Raw genomic sequence first — 21,112 nt, 5'->3', positions numbered from 1 at the left:
AGGATTGTGTACCTGAGAGAACAGGATTGTGTACCTGAGAGAACAGGATTGTGTACCTGAGAGAATAGGATTGTGTACCTGAGAGAATAGGATTGTGTACCTGAGAGAATAGGATTGTGTACCTGAGAGAACAGGATTGTGTACCTGAGAGAACAGGATTGTGTACCTGAGAGAACAGGATTGTGTACCTGAGAGAATAGGATTGTGTACCTGAGAGAATAGGATTGTGTACCTGAGAGAATAGGATTGTGTACCTGAGAGAATAGGATTGTGTACCTGAGAGAATAGGATTGTGTACCTGAGAGAACAGGATTGTGTACCTGAGAGAACAGGATTGTGTACCTGAGAGAATAGGATTGTGTACCTGAGAGAATAGGATTGTGTACCTGAGAGAATAGGATTGTGTACCTGAGAGAATAGGATTGTGTACCTGAGAGAATAGGATTGTGTACCTGAGAGAATAGGATTGTGTACCTGAGAGAATAGGATTGTGTACCTGAGAGAATAGGATTGTGTACCTGAGAGAATAGGATTGTGTACCTGAGAGAATAGGATTGTGTACCTGAGAGAATAGGATTGTGTACCTGAGAGAATAGGATTGTGTACCTGAGAGAATAGGATTGTGTACCTGAGAGAACAGGATTGTGTACCTGAGAGAATAGGATTGTGTACCTGAGAGAATAGGATTGTGTACCTGAGAGAACAGGATTGTGTACCTGAGAGAACAGGATTGTGTACCTGAGAGAACAGGATTGTGTACCTGAGAGAATAGGATTGTGTACCTGAGAGAATAGGATTGTGTACCTGAGAGAATAGGATTGTGTACCTGAGAGAACAGGATTGTGTACCTGAGAGAACAGGATTGTGTACCTGAGAGAATAGGATTGTGTACCTGAGAGAATAGGATTGTGTACCTGAGAGAACAGGATTGTGTACCTGAGAGAACAGGATTGTGTACCTGAGAGAACAGGATTGTGTACCTGAGAGAATAGGATTGTGTACCTGAGAGAATAGGATTGTGTACCTGAGAGAATAGGATTGTGTACCTGAGAGAATAGGATTGTGTACCTGAGAGAACAGGATTGTGTACCTGAGAGAACAGGATTGTGTACCTGAGAGAACAGGATTGTGTACCTGAGAGAACAGGATTGTGTACCTGAGAGAATAGGATTGTGTACCTGAGAGAATAGGATTGTGTACCTGAGAGAATAGGATTGTGTACCTGAGAGAATAGGATTGTGTACCTGAGAGAATAGGATTGTGTACCTGAGAGAATAGGATTGTGTACCTGAGAGAATAGGATTGTGTACCTGAGAGAATAGGATTGTGTACCTGAGAGAATAGGATTGTGTACCTGAGAGAACAGGATTGTGTACCTGAGAGAACAGGATTGTGTACCTGAGAGAATAGGATTGTGTACCTGAGAGAATAGGATTGTGTACCTGAGAGAACAGGATTGTGTACCTGAGAGAACAGGATTGTGTACCTGAGAGAACAGGATTGTGTACCTGAGAGAATAGGATTGTGTACCTGAGAGAATAGGATTGTGTACCTGAGAGAATAGGATTGTGTACCTGAGAGAACAGGATTGTGTACCTGAGAGAACAGGATTGTGTACCTGAGAGAATAGGATTGTGTACCTGAGAGAATAGGATTGTGTACCTGAGAGAATAGGATTGTGTACCTGAGAGAATAGGATTGTGTACCTGAGAGAATAGGATTGTGTACCTGAGAGAATAGGATTGTGTACCTGAGAGAACAGGATTGTGTACCTGAGAGAACAGGATTGTGAACAGGATTGTGTACCTGAGAGAACAGGATTGTGTACCTGAGAGAACAGGATTGTGTACCTGAGAGAATAGGATTGTGTACCTGAGAGAATAGGATTGTGTACCTGAGAGAATAGGATTGTGTACCTGAGAGAATAGGATTGTGTACCTGAGAGAATAGGATTGTGTACCTGAGAGAATAGGATTGTGTACCTGAGAGAATAGGATTGTGTACCTGAGAGAACAGGATTGTGTACCTGAGAGAATAGGATTGTGTACCTGAGAGAATAGGATTGTGTACCTGAGAGAATAGGATTGTGTACCTGAGAGAATAGGATTGTGTACCTGAGAGAATAGGATTGTGTACCTGAGAGAATAAGATTGTGTACCTGAGAGAATAGGATTGTGTACCTGAGAGAATAGGATTGTGTACCTGAGAGAATAGGATTGTGTACCTGAGAGAATAGGATTGTGTACCTGAGAGAATAGGATTGTGTACCTGAGAGAATAGGATTGTGTACCTGAGAGAATAGGATTGTGTACCTGAGAGAATAGGATTGTGTACCTGAGAGAATAGGATTGTGTACCTGAGAGAATAGGATTGTGTACCTGAGAGAATAGGATTGTGTACCTGAGAGAACAGGATTGTGTACCTGAGAGAATAGGATTGTGTACCTGAGAGAATAGGATTGTGTACCTGAGAGAACAGGATTGTGTACCTGAGAGAATAGGATTGTGTACCTGAGAGAATAGGATTGTGTACCTGAGAGAATAGGATTGTGTACCTGAGAGAATAGGATTGTGTACCTGAGAGAATAGGATTGTGTACCTGAGAGAACAGGATTGTGTACCTGAGAGAATAGGATTGTGTACCTGAGAGAATAGGATTGTGTACCTGAGAGAACAGGATTGTGTACCTGAGAGAATAGGATTGTGTACCTGAGAGAATAGGATTGTGTACCTGAGAGAATAGGATTGTGTACCTGAGAGAATAGGATTGTGTACCTGAGAGAACAGGATTGTGTACCTGAGAGAACAGGATTGTGTACCTGAGAGAATAGGATTGTGTACCTGAGAGAACAGGATTGTGTACCTGAGAGAACAGGATTGTGTACCTGAGAGAATAGGATTGTGTACCTGAGAGAATAGGATTGTGTACCTGAGAGAACAGGATTGTGTACCTGAGAGAGGGATTGGCGGAGGGTGGGGAGTGTGTGTGTGTGTGTGTGTGTGTGTGTGTGTGTGTGTGTGCGTGCGTGCATTCGTTAGGGCTGGGCGAAATGGCCTACAAATCATATCTCCATTTTTTCTAACTTATGGGCGATTCACGATGTATACAGTTTCTCTAAATAGGCTTTGTTGTACAATTAAAGGTCAAATGCACTGCATTTCAAACAGTCAGCAATAATCTAATGAATTCAGGACTTGTAAAATTATACCTAGGTTAAATATAAGCCTTCCACAACCATAAGACGCACTAATCAAAATAGTTTAACCTGCTTTTTTACAATAATCACTGATCTGGCTTTCAAGTCTGTCTATGAAAATGCCCTTTTTATTACAAATGTAACCAGAAACATGCACATTCACTAATAATGACTCACTTCTTGTAGCAAGGACTATAGAAAATTAACACCGGTCTCATCAACAACCTCTCAAGCACAAGTGCTAGCGAGAAGCCAGCTAATCTTTATATTTCAACTTCAGACAACTTGAATTTATTTGCTTGCTAACAAGGTCTAACTGTTGAATTGTTATGAACACATCCTTCTGTCCGTCTCCAACAGTTTGAACAGCATGCTAGCCTGTCCACTTTGTTCAGATGTTAAAATCGAATGGCTCTTATTTCTCAGAATGAGAACGAGTTGCCACTGAGAATGAGAACGAATTCTTTATATAATTGTGTTTTATGCTATAACAGTCTTTGGCTAAAATGCTGCTAGCAGTATGTGTTACTGCAACGCCACCGTGAGCGACAAACTGAGCATTCATTTTCCAGAATCAACATTCATTGATACTCCTGTTTCAGTAGTGTCTGCTCTGCCCCCAATTTGAGGAGTTGAGACATAAAAATGACATAGAGGAGTTAACCTTTCTAACTATTACAGTAAAACAATGTCTCAATGTGTTTCAGTCTCCATATGACCCATTCTGTTGGACCAAAGCTCAAATAGCGAGTTGAAACCGCTTGTCAGAGGAAGAAGTGATCTCTCATCTTTGTTGTTGTGAGTAGCAGGGGGAGGGGCTTGATGTGAGGGGGGGGAGCTGGGTGTGTGGGGGAGGGGCTTGGTGTTCATGTGTAAATGGAAAGGTGCACAGTCTCAGCAGAAGAAGCAAAGGAGATGAGGCCAAAAAGACAACATGTTGAAAACAAGCAGACATAAACGCAATTTTTTTTTTTTTAAATAAACAATACCTTGATTCTTGCGATACGGGCATTTAGATATCACGCCAAAACATAAATTCAAATGATCAAATTCAATATATAACCCAGCCCTAGTATGTGTGTGTGTGTGAGTGAGAGAAAAGAAAGAAACTTCAATTAAATAGCCCACATTCCTTTAAAAGGAAGAGACGGTACCCATTGAGCTTCAGGCAAGACTGCACTTGCAGAGGTAGAGAAAGAAAGAAATAGAGGGAGGGATGACAGCGTTGTGTTGTTGTTCCTCTAACAGAGACAGGAAGCCTCTGTAGTTCAGTGGTTGCCGCTGACACATCACAACGCTCCAAGCCCAACCGCCGTTTCAGCATCACGTCTCATCTGATCAGTTCAGCTACAGAACTACTCCAAAACAACTACGGGTCAACCCACAGGCCCATAACAACAGACCATGGCTGAACTTGAGACAGTGTGGTGTTCAGATTCTGAGCAAAGGTCATACATAGCACCAAAACCTATATTTTTTGTGATTCAGCATTCACGATGTGGATGTGTTGTAGGCCCAATTCAGTCCCTTAGTAACACATAGACAAGGTTATTTTTGGAGTTCAATTGAGCCTGCGAAACTAAACAGCTAAATAAGTGGTGATCAACTCAAACCATGGATAATGGTCCAACCCTCTAGGTCTGATCAAGTACAATTGAAGTCAGAAGTTAACATACACTTAGGTTGGAGTCATTAAAACTTGTTTTCCAACCCCTCCACAATTTTCTTGTTAACAAGCTATAGTTTTGGCAAGTCGGTTAGGACATCTACTTTGTGCATGACAAGTAATTTTTCCAACAATTGTTTACAGACAGATTATTTCACTTATAATTCACTGTATCACAATTCCAGTGGGTCAGAGGTTTACATACACTAAGTTGACTGTGCCTTTAAACAGCTTGGAAAATTCCAGAAAACTATGTCATGGCTTTAGAAGCTTCTGATAGGCTAATTGACATCATTTGAGTCAATTGGAGGTGTACCTGTGGATGTATTTCAAGGCCTACTTTCAAACTCTGTGCCTCTTTGCTTGACATCATGGGAAAATCAAGAGAAATCAGCCAAGACCTCAGAAAAATGTGTAGACCTCCACAAGAGAGATTTGGTAAAAGTGCAAATCAATCCAAGAACAACAGCAAAGGACCTTGTGAAAATGCTGGAGGAAACGGGTACAAAAGTATCTATATCCACAGTAAAACAAGTCCTATATCGACATAACCTGAAAGGCCGCTCAGCAAGGAAGAAGCCACTGCTCCAAAACCGCCATAAAAAAACAGACTATGGTTTGCAACTACACATGGGGACAAAGATTGTACTTTTTGGTGAAATGTCCTCTGGTCTGATGAAACAAAAATGTTTGGCCATAATGACCATTGTTATGTTTGGAGGAAAAAGGGGGAGGCTTGCAAGCTGAAGAACACCATCCCAACCGTGAAGAACGGGGGTGGCAGCATCATGTTGTGGGGGTGCTTTGCTGCAGGAGGGACTGGTGCACTTCACAAAATAGATGGCATCGTGAGGAAGGAAAATTATGTGGATATATTGAAGCAACATCTCAAAACATCAGTCAGGAAGTTAAAGCTTAGTCGCAAATTGGTCTTCCAAATGGACAATGACCCCAAGCATACTTCCAAAGTTGTGGCAAAATGGCTTAAGGACAACAAAGTCAAGGTATTGGAGTGGCCATCACAAAGCCCTGACCTCAATCCTATAGAAAATGTGTGGCCAGAACTGAAAAAGCGTGTGCGAGCAAGGAGGCCTACAAACCTGACTCAGTTACACCAGCTCTGTCAGGAGGAATGGGCCAAAATTCACCCAACTTATTGTGTGAAGCTTGTGGAAGGCTACTCAAAATGTTTGCCCAAGTTAAACAATTTAAAGGCAATGCTACCAAATACTAACTGAGTGTATATAAACTTCTGATCCACTGGGAATGTGATGAAAGAAATAAAAGCTGAAATAAATCATTCTATTATTCTGACATTTCACATTCTTAAAATAAAGTGGTGATCCTACCTGACCTAAGACAGGGATTTTTTACTAGGATTAAATGTCAGGAATTGTGAAAAACCGAGTTTAAATGTATTTGGCTAAGATGTATGTAAACATCAACTGTATATTATTCGCTTGATCTTTGATCCCAGAATTTCTAAGTCACTGTTATTACAGGAGCTGGCTAACACCCGGTACTCTACCCTGCACCTTACAGACTGCTTTGCCCTATGTACATAGTGACTGAACACTGGTCACTTTAATCATGGTTACATACTACTTTACCCACTTCATATGTATATACTGTATTCTAGTCATGGCTCATCCTATACAACTACTGCTGTACACACCTTTTCTATTAATATACTGTCTATACCAGTTTATATATATTCCAGACTTTGACATTGCTCGTTCTGAAATGCTTTATTTATTTATTTGTACTTATTGGATTATGTGCATATTGTTGTGTAATGCTAGGTACTATTACCGCATTGTTGGATTCTAGAAACACAAGCATTTCGCTGACCTGCATATGCAATCAGTACATTTATTTGATTTTGATTTGTCGAGGATTAAACGGAATGATGGGGGAGGGGAGAGGCAAAAAAGGCCAAAAGTGGGATGGAGTCCAGTGACAGATGTGTGTTTGTATAGCTGCTGTACTTTTCATATAGAAAGAGAAACTAGTGTGATCAACTGTAAGCAGGAGAAATATGCTACAGTGTATGATACATCTACTGGTACAATCTCACAACTTGCTATCAGTAGGCTTTCTACCTTTGATAATGACGAACTATCTTATCAGTATAATGTGTGTAATTATGTCTAAATAACACTCCGACTTTAGGCTGGTTTAACAGCTAAATCAAACATGGCTATTAATGTTATTTGATAAAATATACTTTTTAGATTTTAAATGTCACATTGAAATACTCGTAAAAAGAATACATAGGCATGCAAATCATTGCACGTCGGCCTGGCCACATTGCTGGCAATAACTGCTATAGTTACAGAGTTACATTAAATAATAGGCTACAATGTTGCGAGTCCTTTTACAAACTATGTTCTTTGCAACATTTTTGTAACATGACGGTTAGCGATACTTTGTAGCCTGTTAAAAAATATCACTTGATTGAACAACAAATTAGCTAGCGACCTGACACGTACCCCTCAAATACCAGTATGCTTCAGCAAGTCCTACTTTGTAATAAATTAGTGTTTAATTAACTCTAAAACACCTGATTTTGGGACTCGAGAGAACGAGATGTTCCGCTAGATTGTAGCCAAACACAACATTCCTTTAGCTAGACGTTAACTAAAGGCTGTCTGGTGAGCTGGCTAGCGAGAGACAAGACTTCACTCGCGGAATAATCGAATTAAATCCCAAGTTTTTTTAATAAGTAACTAAGCATCGAACGTATGTACATGTTAAATATATTATCAAAATGTTTCAACGAGGTACTCACCTCAAAATACAGCAACAGCAACAAAAAAAAGACTGACAAACGTCTATTATGGTTTGCTGTTCGAAAGTTGTCGTATGTCGCTGGAAAAAAACATTATACGCGGAAGTACAAATTCAAGTGCACAATTTCCCCTTGCCTGATTTTTTTTTATCTGCATAAACCACTGGCAAAGTCATGCATGACGATGTCAAAATATATTGGTTTGATGTAATAATACAGTTTTCAATATGATCTAGCTATATAAAATCTGGTTTTCATGTAACTTTTTTCCATCCCCAGTTGTTTCCTGATGGGCTTCCATACTAGATTGTGTTACACGGTATTCGGTCCCCTCGTCTACCCATGGGAGTCAAGCGTATCAACAGTTATTCAATGCATCTTCAATGTGTTTATGTAGCAACATTTTAGTTCACTGCCAATCTTTTCACACATAAGGTAATCCGTGTTGAAATATTAATTATGGAATTGAAAGCATTATGTCAATTATTGAACAGTATTGAAACCCTGAATACATTTAGGAATATCCAGTAGAGGCAATGCTTTTGTTTCCGTAAACTTCTGTTTCACTTAGCAATATGATCTCATATGTTTCACAATTCACAAATAGGCTATCACACAAAGTAATTCCGATTTAGGTAGGGTTGGCTGTTTGTGAAAGTTTAGGGCTTGCACCTATCTTGGTTTGTCATCTTCATTTCCCTTCTTATCCGGCCTTTACTACTCTCTGCTTCTAAGTACATCCGAAATTGCACCCTATTCACTTTATAGTGCACTGGTCAAATGTAGTGCACACTATGTAGAGAAAACTATGACATTTTCTGACATTTTAATCAACACGTTTAATAAAGGTAGGCGGCAGATTTTCATGACATATCCTTGAGAGAGGAGGCCATATGGCATATGCTGTCCCATTACCCTGACTATTACAACTCATTGAACTCAATCAGTCAATTACACATGCAAGGAAAATAAGACTAAGGGAAACCATGGCCAATTTTTTACTCATGCTCATGAAATCAAACCCTTCCATGATATAATGCAAACTATTCGTGTAGACTAGATAAGGTCATTACATTGTAATATAGGTCCAGGTTCGCCACCCTGTGGAGAAAGGATGCTCTACACCAGGGGTCTCAAGCAGGCCTATAGGAGCCTCTTCCTGTGTAAAGCACACATTCACACAGTGAGTTCAGTGCCAACAACAGTCCAATCTCCAGAATAATGTTTATTGCTTTAGAAGTTATTCATATTTTTTTCTTATTTTTGATCTTTCCATTTTTCCTCTTTACAATAAAACAAAGAGATGTGACTTATTATTTCACGGCATGATCATTTTGGATGTGTACACATACATTCACAAAGGAAAGAGTATTTACAGCGGTGTTGGTGAATGCCACACAGAGATCATAAAACAGAGATTTCTGGTAGAATCCAACAAATATAGAATTACATGACCTTTACAATAGGGCTTTCACACCTAATGTTATACCTCCACCTGTTACAAACCATACCATATGAATCTGTACAATGTGGGGTAGTTAGTATGCACTCTGTGCTTCAAAGTGAGCAACATGGAATGTCCCTAGTTGGTATTGAGATACTTTGTACCTCTTGTTTTAATTTCTACAGGGGGACCAACTGCCTAACTGTTGCCATGGATAAAAAGCTTAGACTCAAAAATAATCTACATATTTTGTTGTTGTTGTAGTTGAAAGAATGTGCTGAAACCAAAATTTCTCACATTTGAGAAATTACAGAACAGTTACACTGGGTGAATGCTAACTATAAAAATAAGACTACCAGAATATTTAAACCCAAAGGGCTTCTTGGAAAATGACCAAAGGGTACAATTAGCTGGAGTTGAGAAAATATGAGACAATTCCCCATATATGAGTCCTCCTCATAGAAAAAACACCTTCCCAGTGCAGATACTCTGACTGCTGTTAAGTATTTAAAACTTTAATACACCTATACTTGTCAATTTCCCAACATTATTTAAATACGTAATTAAATCACACCAACACAGCTAACTTTTATAATATTGATAATAATTAAATGTAATGTACACCATAATAAAATATATACAATTAAATATTGATACAAATTCTAAATTTGTCCAGCTCTCTCTTTTGCTCTGTCTTTCTCTCTCTCTCTCTTTCTCTCCCTCTCACTGAAAAAAGTTAAGCAATTTAAATGAGCATTAAACAATAACAAACAAACAAGTATGGAGTTAGAAATGTGCATTACAATACCAGAGCATTACATTAGCAGAGCAAAATGACTAATTGTTTGGATTTGGGGGATGATCATGTTTCCCAACAAACAATGAACTGTAGCAGCCTCCTATAAAGACCACCAGCTGGCAATGTTTGACTATGTTTTGAATAGAAAAATACATACCGGTACCCAAGAAAAGGAATCCCCAAAAAACTAAAGCAATGTCTCTGTCAGATATAATTTCTTGCGGCCATTATTGCAATTCATCTTATGTGTGTATATTGTAGTGTTGTTTATTATTGTTCTAGTATTATATTTTAATGTAATTCATTATACATTGAGTTATATTTATGCAGTTTTATGGGCCCATTGCAGTAACACGGTAACATACGAATAGCACAGAACAACGTACAATGCTGTTAAAGCTCAAAACATCACTGAAACCTTGAGACAATAAAATCTGTGGGAGCACATGATGAATAAGTAGTACACATACATCTGAAACATGGTAGACTCTCAGTAATGTCAAAATCAGCAAGCTCACTATCTCAGCTATGTTGGACAAGTCAACATGTAAAGAGAGAACAGAAGGGTGGAGAGAGAGAAGAAGGGTGGAGAGAGAGAGGAAGAAATAAAAATAGAGAGACGGGGCAAGATGGCTCAAATAAAGGACAACATAACAGATGAAGGGAGCGAAAGAGAGGAGAGAGAAAGAGATAGAGAGTTATCTAATAGAATCTATTAGCTGTGGATCAATTTTAGAGTCTCTGTCTCCCTGTGCCGTTCAACCAGAGCCATGGAGGGAGAGAGGGATAGAGGGAGGGACGGAGGGGGAGGGGTGAGGGGCACCAGGCTCTTGAGAGGATGGGAGGACACGGGGGGGAGGGAGGGAGGAGAGAGGTGGCAGTGCTCCCCCTTTCTTCCCCTCCACCAGGGTCTGTGATCGATCACTCAGCCTGGTCTCCTTGGTGATGCTGAAGTCAGGCTCGTTGTCGTTGTCTGAGCTGCAGTCGCTCAGATCTGTGATCTCCAGGTCTGAGTCTGACTCTGGGTCCTGCTTCACCCCGCCTCGCCGCTCTAATGGGCTCTGTCGCCCCCCCAGCAACACCACCAAGACCCATCCCTCCCAGACCCAGCCCTAACCCTAACCCTAGCCCCAACCCAGGCTCCGTGCCTGGGGTGTTGGATTCCCTTCTCTCCCTCTCACCAACAGAGCCCCCGTTGACAATGTCCGTCCGGCCCAGCGACAGAGCACCAGGGTAAGGAGGCAGGCAGAGTCTGGGCTGCCCACCTGCCGTGCCGTTAGTAACCCCGGTCTGGCCCGCTGCTCCCCTCTGTCCCCCTCCTGCCACCTCCCCCGGGGGGAGTAGGGAGGAGAAGGGGTGAGGCAGCTGGCCCAGGCTGGTCTGCAGCGGGTTGGGGTAGAAGTGGGAGGGATAGAGGGAGCCGGGGGGCAGCTTGGGGCAGTTGTTGAGGGAGAAGGCCCCTGAGAGGTAGGGGTTGAAGCCCCAGGGGTAGTCGAAGGGAGGGTTGCGGGGGTAAGGACCCAACAGGGACGGGGGCTTGGAGTAACAGGGAGCGGCTGGAAGAGAACAGAGACACAGAGACAGAGGTTAGCTCTCCGAAGGGGTAAAGATCTCCTGACATACCACATCCAAGCATGTTCACTAATTATGCTCTGCAATAATTAGCAACGCAAATCCACAGCTATGTGCTGAAGCAAAATGAGAGCGCTGTTGATTTGAATAGAACCCTGATCTTAGACTATATGCCTGCCAGACGTATTCACACATTCAACTGGTTCACCACAAATATGAACATGATGAGAGATATGCTCTCTGGCAAATTAAAGTATCCCGTTAATAACAGAATAGTTATGCCACTGTAATAAAATAATACTGTCTATGAAAAAAGGAAAATGGACTGTGGTAAGAGAAACCCAGTTATTTAGAAAATCTGGCTGTTGTTGGCCGTGTGCATAGTCCAGGTGTTGGTGAAGTCAACTTAATAATAGAAAAACATAGCCTAGTTTGCTCCATCAAACTTTCAGAAACCTAATTAACATAACAGCTGATATAATGTGCATGTGTATTACATCAGCTTCCCTATATGCATCATTTAATAACAACTGAAACAAAGGAGGTAAATCTGAGGTGATACTGGAATTCAATTTTAGTGCGCAAACAAAAGAACTCTCTATGACCTCGACTGTATTTCCTTCCAACAACAGACAGCAAACTCAAAGATTTACCCCATTTCTCTCTCTCTCTCTCTCTCTCTCTCTCTCTCTCTCTCTCTCTCGCTCTCTCTCTACCCCTCTCTCTCTACCCCTCTCTCTCTACCCCTCTCTCTCTTCCTCCCGCTCTCTCTCTCTTCCTCCCGCTCTCTCTCTCTTCCTCCCGCTCTATCTCTCTCGTCCTCCTGCTCTCTCTCTTCCTCCCGCTCTCTCTCTCTCTGTTATTTGCTATGGAGGGCTAATTTGACAGTGCTTGAGTCTCTGTGTGCTGGGCCAGAAGTAGCTGGCAGACAAATTAATATTGAATCAGTCAGGCAGGCCTCACTTGCTTATGAAAACACAGTAATGGGAGCCCACAGGCCACAAACTGAAGCCTGCACCCTCAATTAGGGCCTTCCTGCCTGGGATGGGATTAGGACAGGGGGGACACATGGGAGGGAGAGGTGGGGGAGGAGGGAAGGAGGGGGGAATAGGACCTGAGGACAAACAAAACAGGGGGGCCAAGTTGTGATGTGAAGGGGAGTGTGTTCACAGTGAACACACACTAACTCACACACACTCACTGTACTGTAAACGCACACATTCTGATGCAGTAGCAGGGCTGAAACGCGCACATGGAGTATCCAGACAGACAAAGGCATTTGTACACACACACACACACACGCACAAACACACACACATATGCCCGCACGCTCACCCACACACAAATGCACACAAATAAAACACACACATCCAAACTGAAGGTGTATATAAAGGGAAAATGCTAATTATTACACTGACATTAACTCCAAAAACCTTAATTGAGCATCAGCCTCATATCACTGTAATAATCTGATAATTTATACTGTAGATCACTCCCATCTAACCCTTCCTCTCACCTGAAGGAGAGTATGAATTGGAGGCAGTAAAGGGACATATCTCTGCTGTGTAAAGTACTGCAGTGAACATGGATTTGATCTTGTTCTCTCTCTCCTTATGCTCTCCTCATTTCCTCTATCATTCTCAAGCTCCACTTTCCATCAGTTCTCCACCTTCCTTCCTTCCTTCCTTCTCTCCTCTGTTCTTTACCTTCCCTCTCTTTTTTCTCAATCATCTTCTACCTTATTTTTTACCTCTGTCACCCCTCTCCCTCTCGCCTCTCTCCTCTCCTCTCTCTCACCTGAGCTGAGGAAGGGGAATGTGTCCAGTCTCAGTTTATCTCCCTCTGGTCCCGGGACTGTGGCCACTCGATCAAACAGGGAGGTTCCTCTCCCTGACTCTGGCAAACGAGGGAACAGAGACTGCAGGGCCTGGGAGAAAGAGGGAAGACAGGGAGACAGAAAAAAAACATTAGAATCTGCTCATGTCAGTTAAGCATTTAATAGATATTCATTTCATCAGCAAAGAAAAACTAGACTTGTCTTTAGGATCCTCAACCTCCTCTTTAAATCAGCATGTATTTAGGGTAAGTCATTTGATGGAGATGGCACCCTGTTGTGTGTGGTGCAAACACACCAACAGTCACAGCAAGGACAGGATAAAAGGAAGTGCCAGGGGACTGAGGGAGAACAGAGGAGAAGATGAGGAGAGGAGGTAGGAGGACACAGAGGCTCAAAGACTCAAAGCCAGGAGAAGTACAGAGTCAAATGGAGGCCAACGATTAAGTGGGCACAAAGGATAAACGACGAGAGATAGAGGGATTGGGCGCCCTTCGTGGAGGGAAGAGTGTGAGGGGACAAAGGAGGGAAAGGAATGATGCAAGGATTGATGGAAGGGTGAGAGAGACTAAACAACATAATAGCTGTGGGGTAAGAGAGAGAGAGAGAGAGAGAGAGAGAGAGAGAGAGAGGGGAGAATGTATGTGTGTGTCTGCTCATGAGGTGTGTGTGTGTGTGTGTGTGGGGGGGTGTGTGCATGAGGTGTGTGTGTGTGGGGGGGGTGCATGAGGTGTGTGTGTGTGTGTGTGTGTGTGTGTGTGTGTGTGTGTGTGTGTGTGCGTGCGTGCGTGCGTGCGTGCGTGCGTGCGTGCGTGCGTGCGTGCGTGTGTGTGTGTGTGTGTATAGAGGTGCTTTAAAACAGGAAAGAGAAAGGAGGCCAAACAAACGAAACAGTTAAGTCACACAGAGTCGAGGGAGACAGAGAGAGAGACAGAGAGAGAGAGAGGATTTCTCTTTTTTTAGTAGAGCTGGGATCAATAATTTCTGTCACCCCTCAGCTCCAAGTTTGAAAAGCGAGACTGTACTTCCAAGCTACATGATCTGGATTGCTTAACCAAACCTGCATTAATGACCGAACATTGATCTGATCTAACGTATCTACTTGTCTTTTATTTCTTTCATTTTCCAATCGATGACAGAGGGATAGGCCATCCGAGACGGGGATGTGAGAAGGGTGGATAACATCTTCTTTTGTTTTAAGGACAAGTTAAAACCATCTCTCAAGTTTTTTCTTCACTTTCTTTGTGACTCTTTTTCTATCTTTCAGGACAAGCAAAGACTCTTCTAGTCATTTAAAGTTAACTCTATTCCCTTTTAAATACATTTCATGAATTAAATTAATAAAGATAAAATACTATTTGCACTAGTATCACAATGTCCATTTTTTTTGTATTTGTAAAAAATCGGTAAAAAATAATTGGCATAGCATTTTCTATATCAAAGCAAATGAGAAAGTATGAATCAGTTAGTGTTTCATTTGCATATATCATCACCTAAATGGATTCGTCAGAAATATGCATCCTGAGCACAGACCATTACTTCAGTACGTGTATCTATTGTTTCATTACAAACTGTAACAGGACAGTTTTATTCATACAACCCCTCTGGTGGTCCAAGAACATTTATCTCTGTAAAAATTTCAAGATGACTCTGGGCAAATAATAAGTGAAGACCATTTTATCATGATCAGGACTGCTGCTATTAGAGACAGTGAATAAAAGATGTATGATAAGACACGCGGAATACAATTGATCCTCCCGTAACTGAAGAATGAATACACAGCAGGAGTCTGTACAGTACAATCTGCAGTTCCCTTTAGCTAGACCCGCTGAATCAAATCAACATTAATAAACAATCAAGTATGGAGTTGTGGCAACCATATTTCCATCTCTCCCTCTCAGTTTCCTCCCTTTATTTCTCTCTTCTTTTTCCCAATGTTGATGGTTCTCAGGTACTCGGAATCTGCTGGTCTTCTATCCAACTTGTCACTTCATTTTGGTGAATTCAAACATGTACTGTTCAAATGACAGCTCACTTTAGACAATGTGATGCATTGTGTTAACAGCGGGAAATAACTTGGAGTCGCTGTCTATTCTGGAAAACCTGTAATTCCTGTCCTTCCAATCCTCTCTTTCTCTTCTCCCTTCATACCCTCCTCCATCCATTACCCTTCTCTCCGTCCCTCCCTCTGTCCTAAACTCCATTCGTTCCTCCCTCCCTCACTTCCTCCGTTCCTCCTTCCGTACCTCGGGTGTGACAGGGCTGCAGTCGGGCGCGGCGGAGCCCCCATTGAAGTGGTTCTGGAGCAGGAAAGGGGAGCTGGCCATGTCCAGCAGAGGATAGTTCACCAGCACCACCTTACTAAAGTTAAACTTGTAGGTGAAACGCTTCCCCTTGGTTTTGTGCAAAATGCGCTTATTATAGTAGTACCTGGGTGGGGGAGGATGAAGAGAAAGGTGAACAGGAAGAGATTAGGAAAGAGGGAATGGAGAAAGGAGAGAAAAAAAATAGGAAGAGTTAGAAACAAATATCCATGTTGTCATCGATGGTTCACAGCAGAGCTATCATCCTGTAGGTTTTCCCTCCAACCTGCTTCCTGGAGAGCTATCATCCTGTAGGTTTTCCCTCCAACCTGCTTCCTGGAGAGCTATCATCCTGTAGGTTTTCCCTCCAACCTGCTTCCTGGAGAGCTATCATCCTGTAGGTTTTCCCTTCAATCTGCTTCCTGGAGAGCTATCATCCTGTAGGTTTTCCCTTCAATCTGCTTCCTGGAGAGCTATCATCCTGTAGGTTTTCCCTTCAATCTGCTTCCTGGAGAGCTATCATCCTGTAGGTTTTCCCTCCAACCTGCTTCCTGGAGAGCTATCATCCTGTAGGTTTTCCCTCCAACCTGCTTCCTGGAGAGCTATCATCCTGTAGGTTTTCACTCCAACCTGCTTCCTGGAGAGCTATCATCCTGTAGGTTTTCCCTCCAACCTGCTTCCTGGAGAGCTATCATCCTGTAGGTTTTCCCTCCAACCTGCTTCCTGGAGAGCTATCATCCTGTAGGTTTTCCCTCCAACCTGGTTGGTAAAATGAATCAGGTTAGTTACACCTGGTGTTGGAGCGAAAACCTGCAGGAGGGTAGCTCTCCAGGAAGCAGGTTGGAGTGAAAACCTACAGGATGATAGCTCTCCAGGAAGCAGGTTGGAGGGAAAACCTACAGGATGATAGCTCTCCAGGAAGTGCTGGAGAGCCCTGGTCAACAGTAATGTGTTCTCTTAACAGCAGGGGGAACAACACAGGTCCTCCAGGGCTGAACTCCTGCTGGGTTTGTTTCTCCCTGGCATCTCACTGATCAATTCAAGTTTTGACTTGACTCTCCACACACCTCGTTAGGCAGGACTAAATAAGTCCCTGAGTAAAACCAAAAACAAGCACATAAATAAACAACATCCCTCCAGAGCCTGATCTGACCTGCTGTGCACTGTTGACATACAGCAATTATCATGTAAAAATATTTGGTAAGAGCCCTAAGTAAGCATGTCACTGTTTATCCACACCTGTTGTTTACGAAGCATGTGATGAATACATTTGATTTATTACAGGTACAGTATATGTACAGAAATATGCATAATAGATATACATCAACTCTTGCTGTCAGTGCTTCTGGCATCATTCACAACTGAAGTGCCTCTTTGAGGGCGGGACTACAATGTGAGTGGTGTCTCTATGAAAACAACCTCAGGTGCCAGTCACTCCAACCTTACAGTGCTTGTTTCCTGTGCCACCTACTGAGGTGTCACAGGCTACAGTACCTGTCAGAATCCTACACTGTCAGATACTACATACTGCCATATGGTTCAGATGAGAGGATTGGTACTTCAGGTACAGAGGTCACGTGGGGTGGGGGGTGTTCTCAAAACTGAATAAAGAAATAACATATTATATTAAGCTGGTGACTGTCCTGATACATTCTTAGACTTTAAATGACTATTTTAAGCATGTAAGTCATTTAAAATAGGCCTGTGACAAAGTCAAACTCCTGTATACCTACGCTGCAGATATAAGGTAACAACTTCACAGGCATACAGACCTGTATACAGTGCATTCGGAAAGTATTCAAAACCCTTCACTTTTTCCACATTTTGTTACGTTACAGCCTTATTTCCTCATCAACCTACACACAATACCCTATAATGACAAAGCAAAAACTGTCTTTTAGATTTTTTCAAATGTATAAAAAATCGAAAACTGAAATATCACATTTACTTAAATATCACAGACCCTTTACTCAGTACTTTGTTGAAGCACCTTTGGCAGAGATTACAGCCTCGAGTCTTCTCGGGTATGACACTACAAGCTTGGCATAACTGTATTTGGGGAGTTTCTCCCATTTCTCTCTGCAGATCCTCTCAAGCTCTGTCAGGTTGAATGGGGAGCGTCGCTGCACAGCTATTTTCAGGTCTCTCCAGAGATGTTCGATCGGTTCATGTCCGGGCTCTGGCTGGGCCACTCAAGGACATTCAGAGACTTGTCCCGAAGCCCCTCCTGCGTTGTCTTGGCTATGTGCTTAGGGTCATTGTCCTGTTGGAAGGTGAACCTTCATCCCAGTCTGAGGGCCTGAGCACTCTGGAGCAGGTTTTCATCAAGGATCTCTCTGTACTTTACTCCGTTCATCTTTCCCTCGTACCTGAATAGCCTCCCAGTCCCTGCCGCTGAAAAACATCCCCACAGCATGATGCTGCCACCACCATGTTTCACCGTAGGGATGGTGCCAGGTTTCCTCCAGACGTGACGCTTGGCATTTAGGCCAAAGTGTTCCATCTTGGTTTCATCAGACCAGAGAATCTTGTTTCTCATGGTCTGAGAGTCCTTTAGGAGCCTTTTGACAAACTCCAAATGGGCTGTCATGTGCTTTTTATTGAGGAGTGGCTTCCGTCTGGCCACTCTACCATAAAAGCCTTTTTGTTGGAGTGCTGCAGAGATGGTTGTCCTTCTGGAAGGTTCTCCCATCTCCACAGAGGAACTCGGGAGCTCTGTCAGAGTGACCATTGGGTTCTTGGTCACCTCCCTGACCAAGGCCCTTCTCCCATGATTGCTCAGTTTGGCCAGGCGGCCAGCTCTAGGAAGAGTCTTGGTGGTTCCAAACTTCTTCCATTTAAGAATGATGGAGGCCATTGTGTTCTTGGGGATCTTCAATGCTGCAGAAATGTTTTGGCACCCTTCCCTAGATCTGTGCCTCGACACCATCCTGTCTTGGAGCTTTACGGACAATTCTTTTGGACTCATGGCTTGGTTTTTGCTCTGACATGCACTATCAACTGTGGGACCTTATATAGAGAGGTGTGTGCCTTTACAATTCATGTCCAATCAATTGAATGTACCACAGGTGGACTCCAATCAAGTTGTAGAAACATCTCAAGGATGATCAATGGAAACAGGATGCACCTGAGCTCAATTTCCTGTCTCATTGCAAAGGGTCTGAATACTTATGTAAATAAGGTATTTCTGTTATTTATTTTTATAAGTTAGCAACAATTTCCCCAAAACTATTTTTGCTTTGTCATTATGGGTTATTGTGTGTAGATTGATGAGGATTTTTTTTAAATCCATTTTAGAATACTTTCCAAATACAATGCATATCAGTATGTATCCACAACAAACAGTTGGGGCCCTCGCAATGATTTGTACACTTTTGCTTTGCGTGGCAATTGTGTCGCGGCCTTTAATTGAGCAATTAAGCTAGGCTAATCAAGAAGGCTAATTATGGCCCCAGCCAATTCATAACAATTAGACCCCTACGACAGCCCCCATTAACGAGAGGGCAGGGGAAACCAGGGAGGGGGGTAACAGTGTGTGTGTGTGTGTGTGTGTGTGTGTGTGTGTGTGTGTGTGTGTGTGTGTGTGTGTGTGTGTGTGTGTGTGTGTGTGTGTGTGTGTGTGTGTGTGTGTGTGTGTATTGTCATTTGATTTGCATAAGCAAGCGATGAGTAGCGGTGGGATGTGGGGTAAATTCAATAGAATGATCTATAGCAGAATAGGTAGCAGGGCTATAGTTTAAATCACATAGCAATGCGTAGAGTTTTGAGCCAAGTATTTCTGAGAATTTCCAAGCTATTTCACATGGGGGATTAATTCCGAAATTCTTATTGAATTTTTTATATAGAGGTTTAATAGTGACATTGGACATTGGAAAATAAGGTGGAATCGAGGGTATTTACATTTTTAAGGAAAAAACATCATGTTTTTCTTTCCATTTTTACTGACATGGAGGGAGAAGATGAATGAGACACGTAGGACTTATATCCACTAAAAATGAATACTGCTACTTTTTCTGGCTTCTTATACTGAAAAATATCTAATAAAGCACACACATACACACAAACACACACACGCACAGGCACACACACACACAGTTCCTACCTTAGCGCCCTGCTCAACTTATCGTAGTTCATGTGGGGTTTGCATTTCCTGAGGCCCCACAGTTTGGCCACCTCGTCAGGGTCCTTGATGACAAACTCTCCATATTCCCCCTGCCAGGAAATCACACTCTGGTACTCCTCCTTCTGCAGCAGCTCCAGGATGAAGTGCCAAAGCTGAATCTGTCGCGAGCCGGGGCTCGACTCAGGCTTGTAGGCCCAGTCTGGGAAGGCGATGCCTGAGGAGGAGGAGCAGGAGAGTGGGAGGATGAGACTGAGGCCTATTGGTTTGTGAATGGTGAGTGCTGGCCAAAGGGGCTAGCTGTCTGGATGACTGATGGAGTGATGCAGTTAAGGGATGATGTGTTTAATATCATAGAGCATGCCTACAGCAATGTTGCTCTGTGGTAATACTAATGCCCACTAGCTTGGACCCACTGGCTGGTCAGTTAGATTTCTGCTCTCTTTCAGAGTTGATGGATGCTACTTACATTTTGATAATACTTGAATTCTAACTGCCTGCTGCTGTACACTTCTAATATAATAAAATAGCTCATCAATTGAACAAAAATTCTGGCTAATTGCCTTGCAGAATAAGTAAAGAAACATGAATCCTAACAAATTAGAAACGCTATTTGTTCACTGATGTGTGTGGTAAGTTTTTTGTTGGACTTGTTGGAGTATACATATTGACCATTAGTAAACACTAGCTATCAAGGCCTGATGTACTAAGCAGTAACACAGGGGAAAAGTATGCAAGGGAATACAAATAGGTACATAAAGGTTAAGCGGTAGGAATAAAGCATTTAGTTGAAGTGTAAATAAAGACAGTTTGGTAAATTAGCATCAAGGTTTTTTGTCGTCTGTTTTATTCCTGCTGAAAATAACATCTAACACCAAACATTGCACAGGTACAAGCACTTTGTACATCTCCCCTTAGTGTATAACTGGTATCTGCCCTCCCCCAAAAGTTAATCAAATGTTCCTCCACAACCCTAATAAAATCCCCAACTCCCCAAACCACGTACCCCGGCTTCCGCAAAAAAGTGCCCCAATCCTGCTTGCCTCACCTGGAGTCCAGAGGGCAGGGACAGGGGGGGTGAGCAACAGATCACTGACGCAGTTACAGTCCATGCCTCCACTACACCTGAGAGATGGGGAGACAAAGGGAGAGAAGGGGAGAGAGGGAAAATGTCCAATTTAATTCAAATTACTTTTATTTCTTGGGAGAAAACAAAAAAGAAAGGTGGGAGAGAGGGATGAGTTAACCAAGTCCGAGGTGAGAGATGACCTGCAGAGCAAAGGGCAGGGGATGGTTTTACACCGTGGTTTTGAGTCCCTCATATCAACGTTCCATACAGTATATATCAAGAGCTTTTGTAGATCATGTGTTTGATGGAGCGATCTAG

The 21,112-nt window shown here is 42.5% G+C and overlaps 2 protein-coding genes across 5 annotated transcripts in view; both read right to left on the bottom strand.

The window, feature by feature from the left end:
* Positions 1 to 7,963, bottom strand: part of LOC106595078 (rho guanine nucleotide exchange factor 1) — a 51,564-nt gene extending 43,601 nt beyond the window's left edge. The window contains 1 exon segment of the mRNA XM_045712925.1: positions 7,654 to 7,963. The gene's annotated coding sequence lies outside the window, so the exon portion shown is untranslated.
* Positions 7,964 to 8,472: 509 nt separating this feature from the next.
* Positions 8,473 to 21,112, bottom strand: part of LOC106577047 (ETS domain-containing transcription factor ERF-like) — a 117,318-nt gene continuing 104,678 nt past the window's right edge. For 2 of the 4 annotated variants that reach the window (XM_014154736.2, XM_045712958.1), the window contains exons 2-6: positions 20,732 to 20,850; positions 19,708 to 19,942; positions 15,549 to 15,732; positions 13,266 to 13,395; positions 8,473 to 11,452 (exon numbers count right to left, since the gene is read on the bottom strand). In XM_014154736.2, coding sequence (XP_014010211.2) covers positions 10,851 to 11,452; positions 13,266 to 13,395; positions 15,549 to 15,732; positions 19,708 to 19,942; positions 20,732 to 20,850 — 1,270 coding nt within the window. In that variant the 3' untranslated portion in view covers positions 8,473 to 10,850. The remainder of the gene's footprint in view (positions 11,453 to 13,265; positions 13,396 to 15,548; positions 15,733 to 19,707; positions 19,943 to 20,731; positions 20,851 to 21,112) is intronic. The other 2 variants (XM_045712965.1, XM_014154746.2) reach the window with 1 other exon arrangement.

Source organism: Salmo salar, chromosome ssa02, assembly GCF_905237065.1.
Source record: "Salmo salar chromosome ssa02, Ssal_v3.1, whole genome shotgun sequence".
Lineage (NCBI taxonomy): Eukaryota > Metazoa > Chordata > Actinopteri > Salmoniformes > Salmonidae > Salmo > Salmo salar.
Note: the sequence above shows the minus strand (reverse complement) of the source record. Positions and strands in the feature narration are given on the sequence as shown.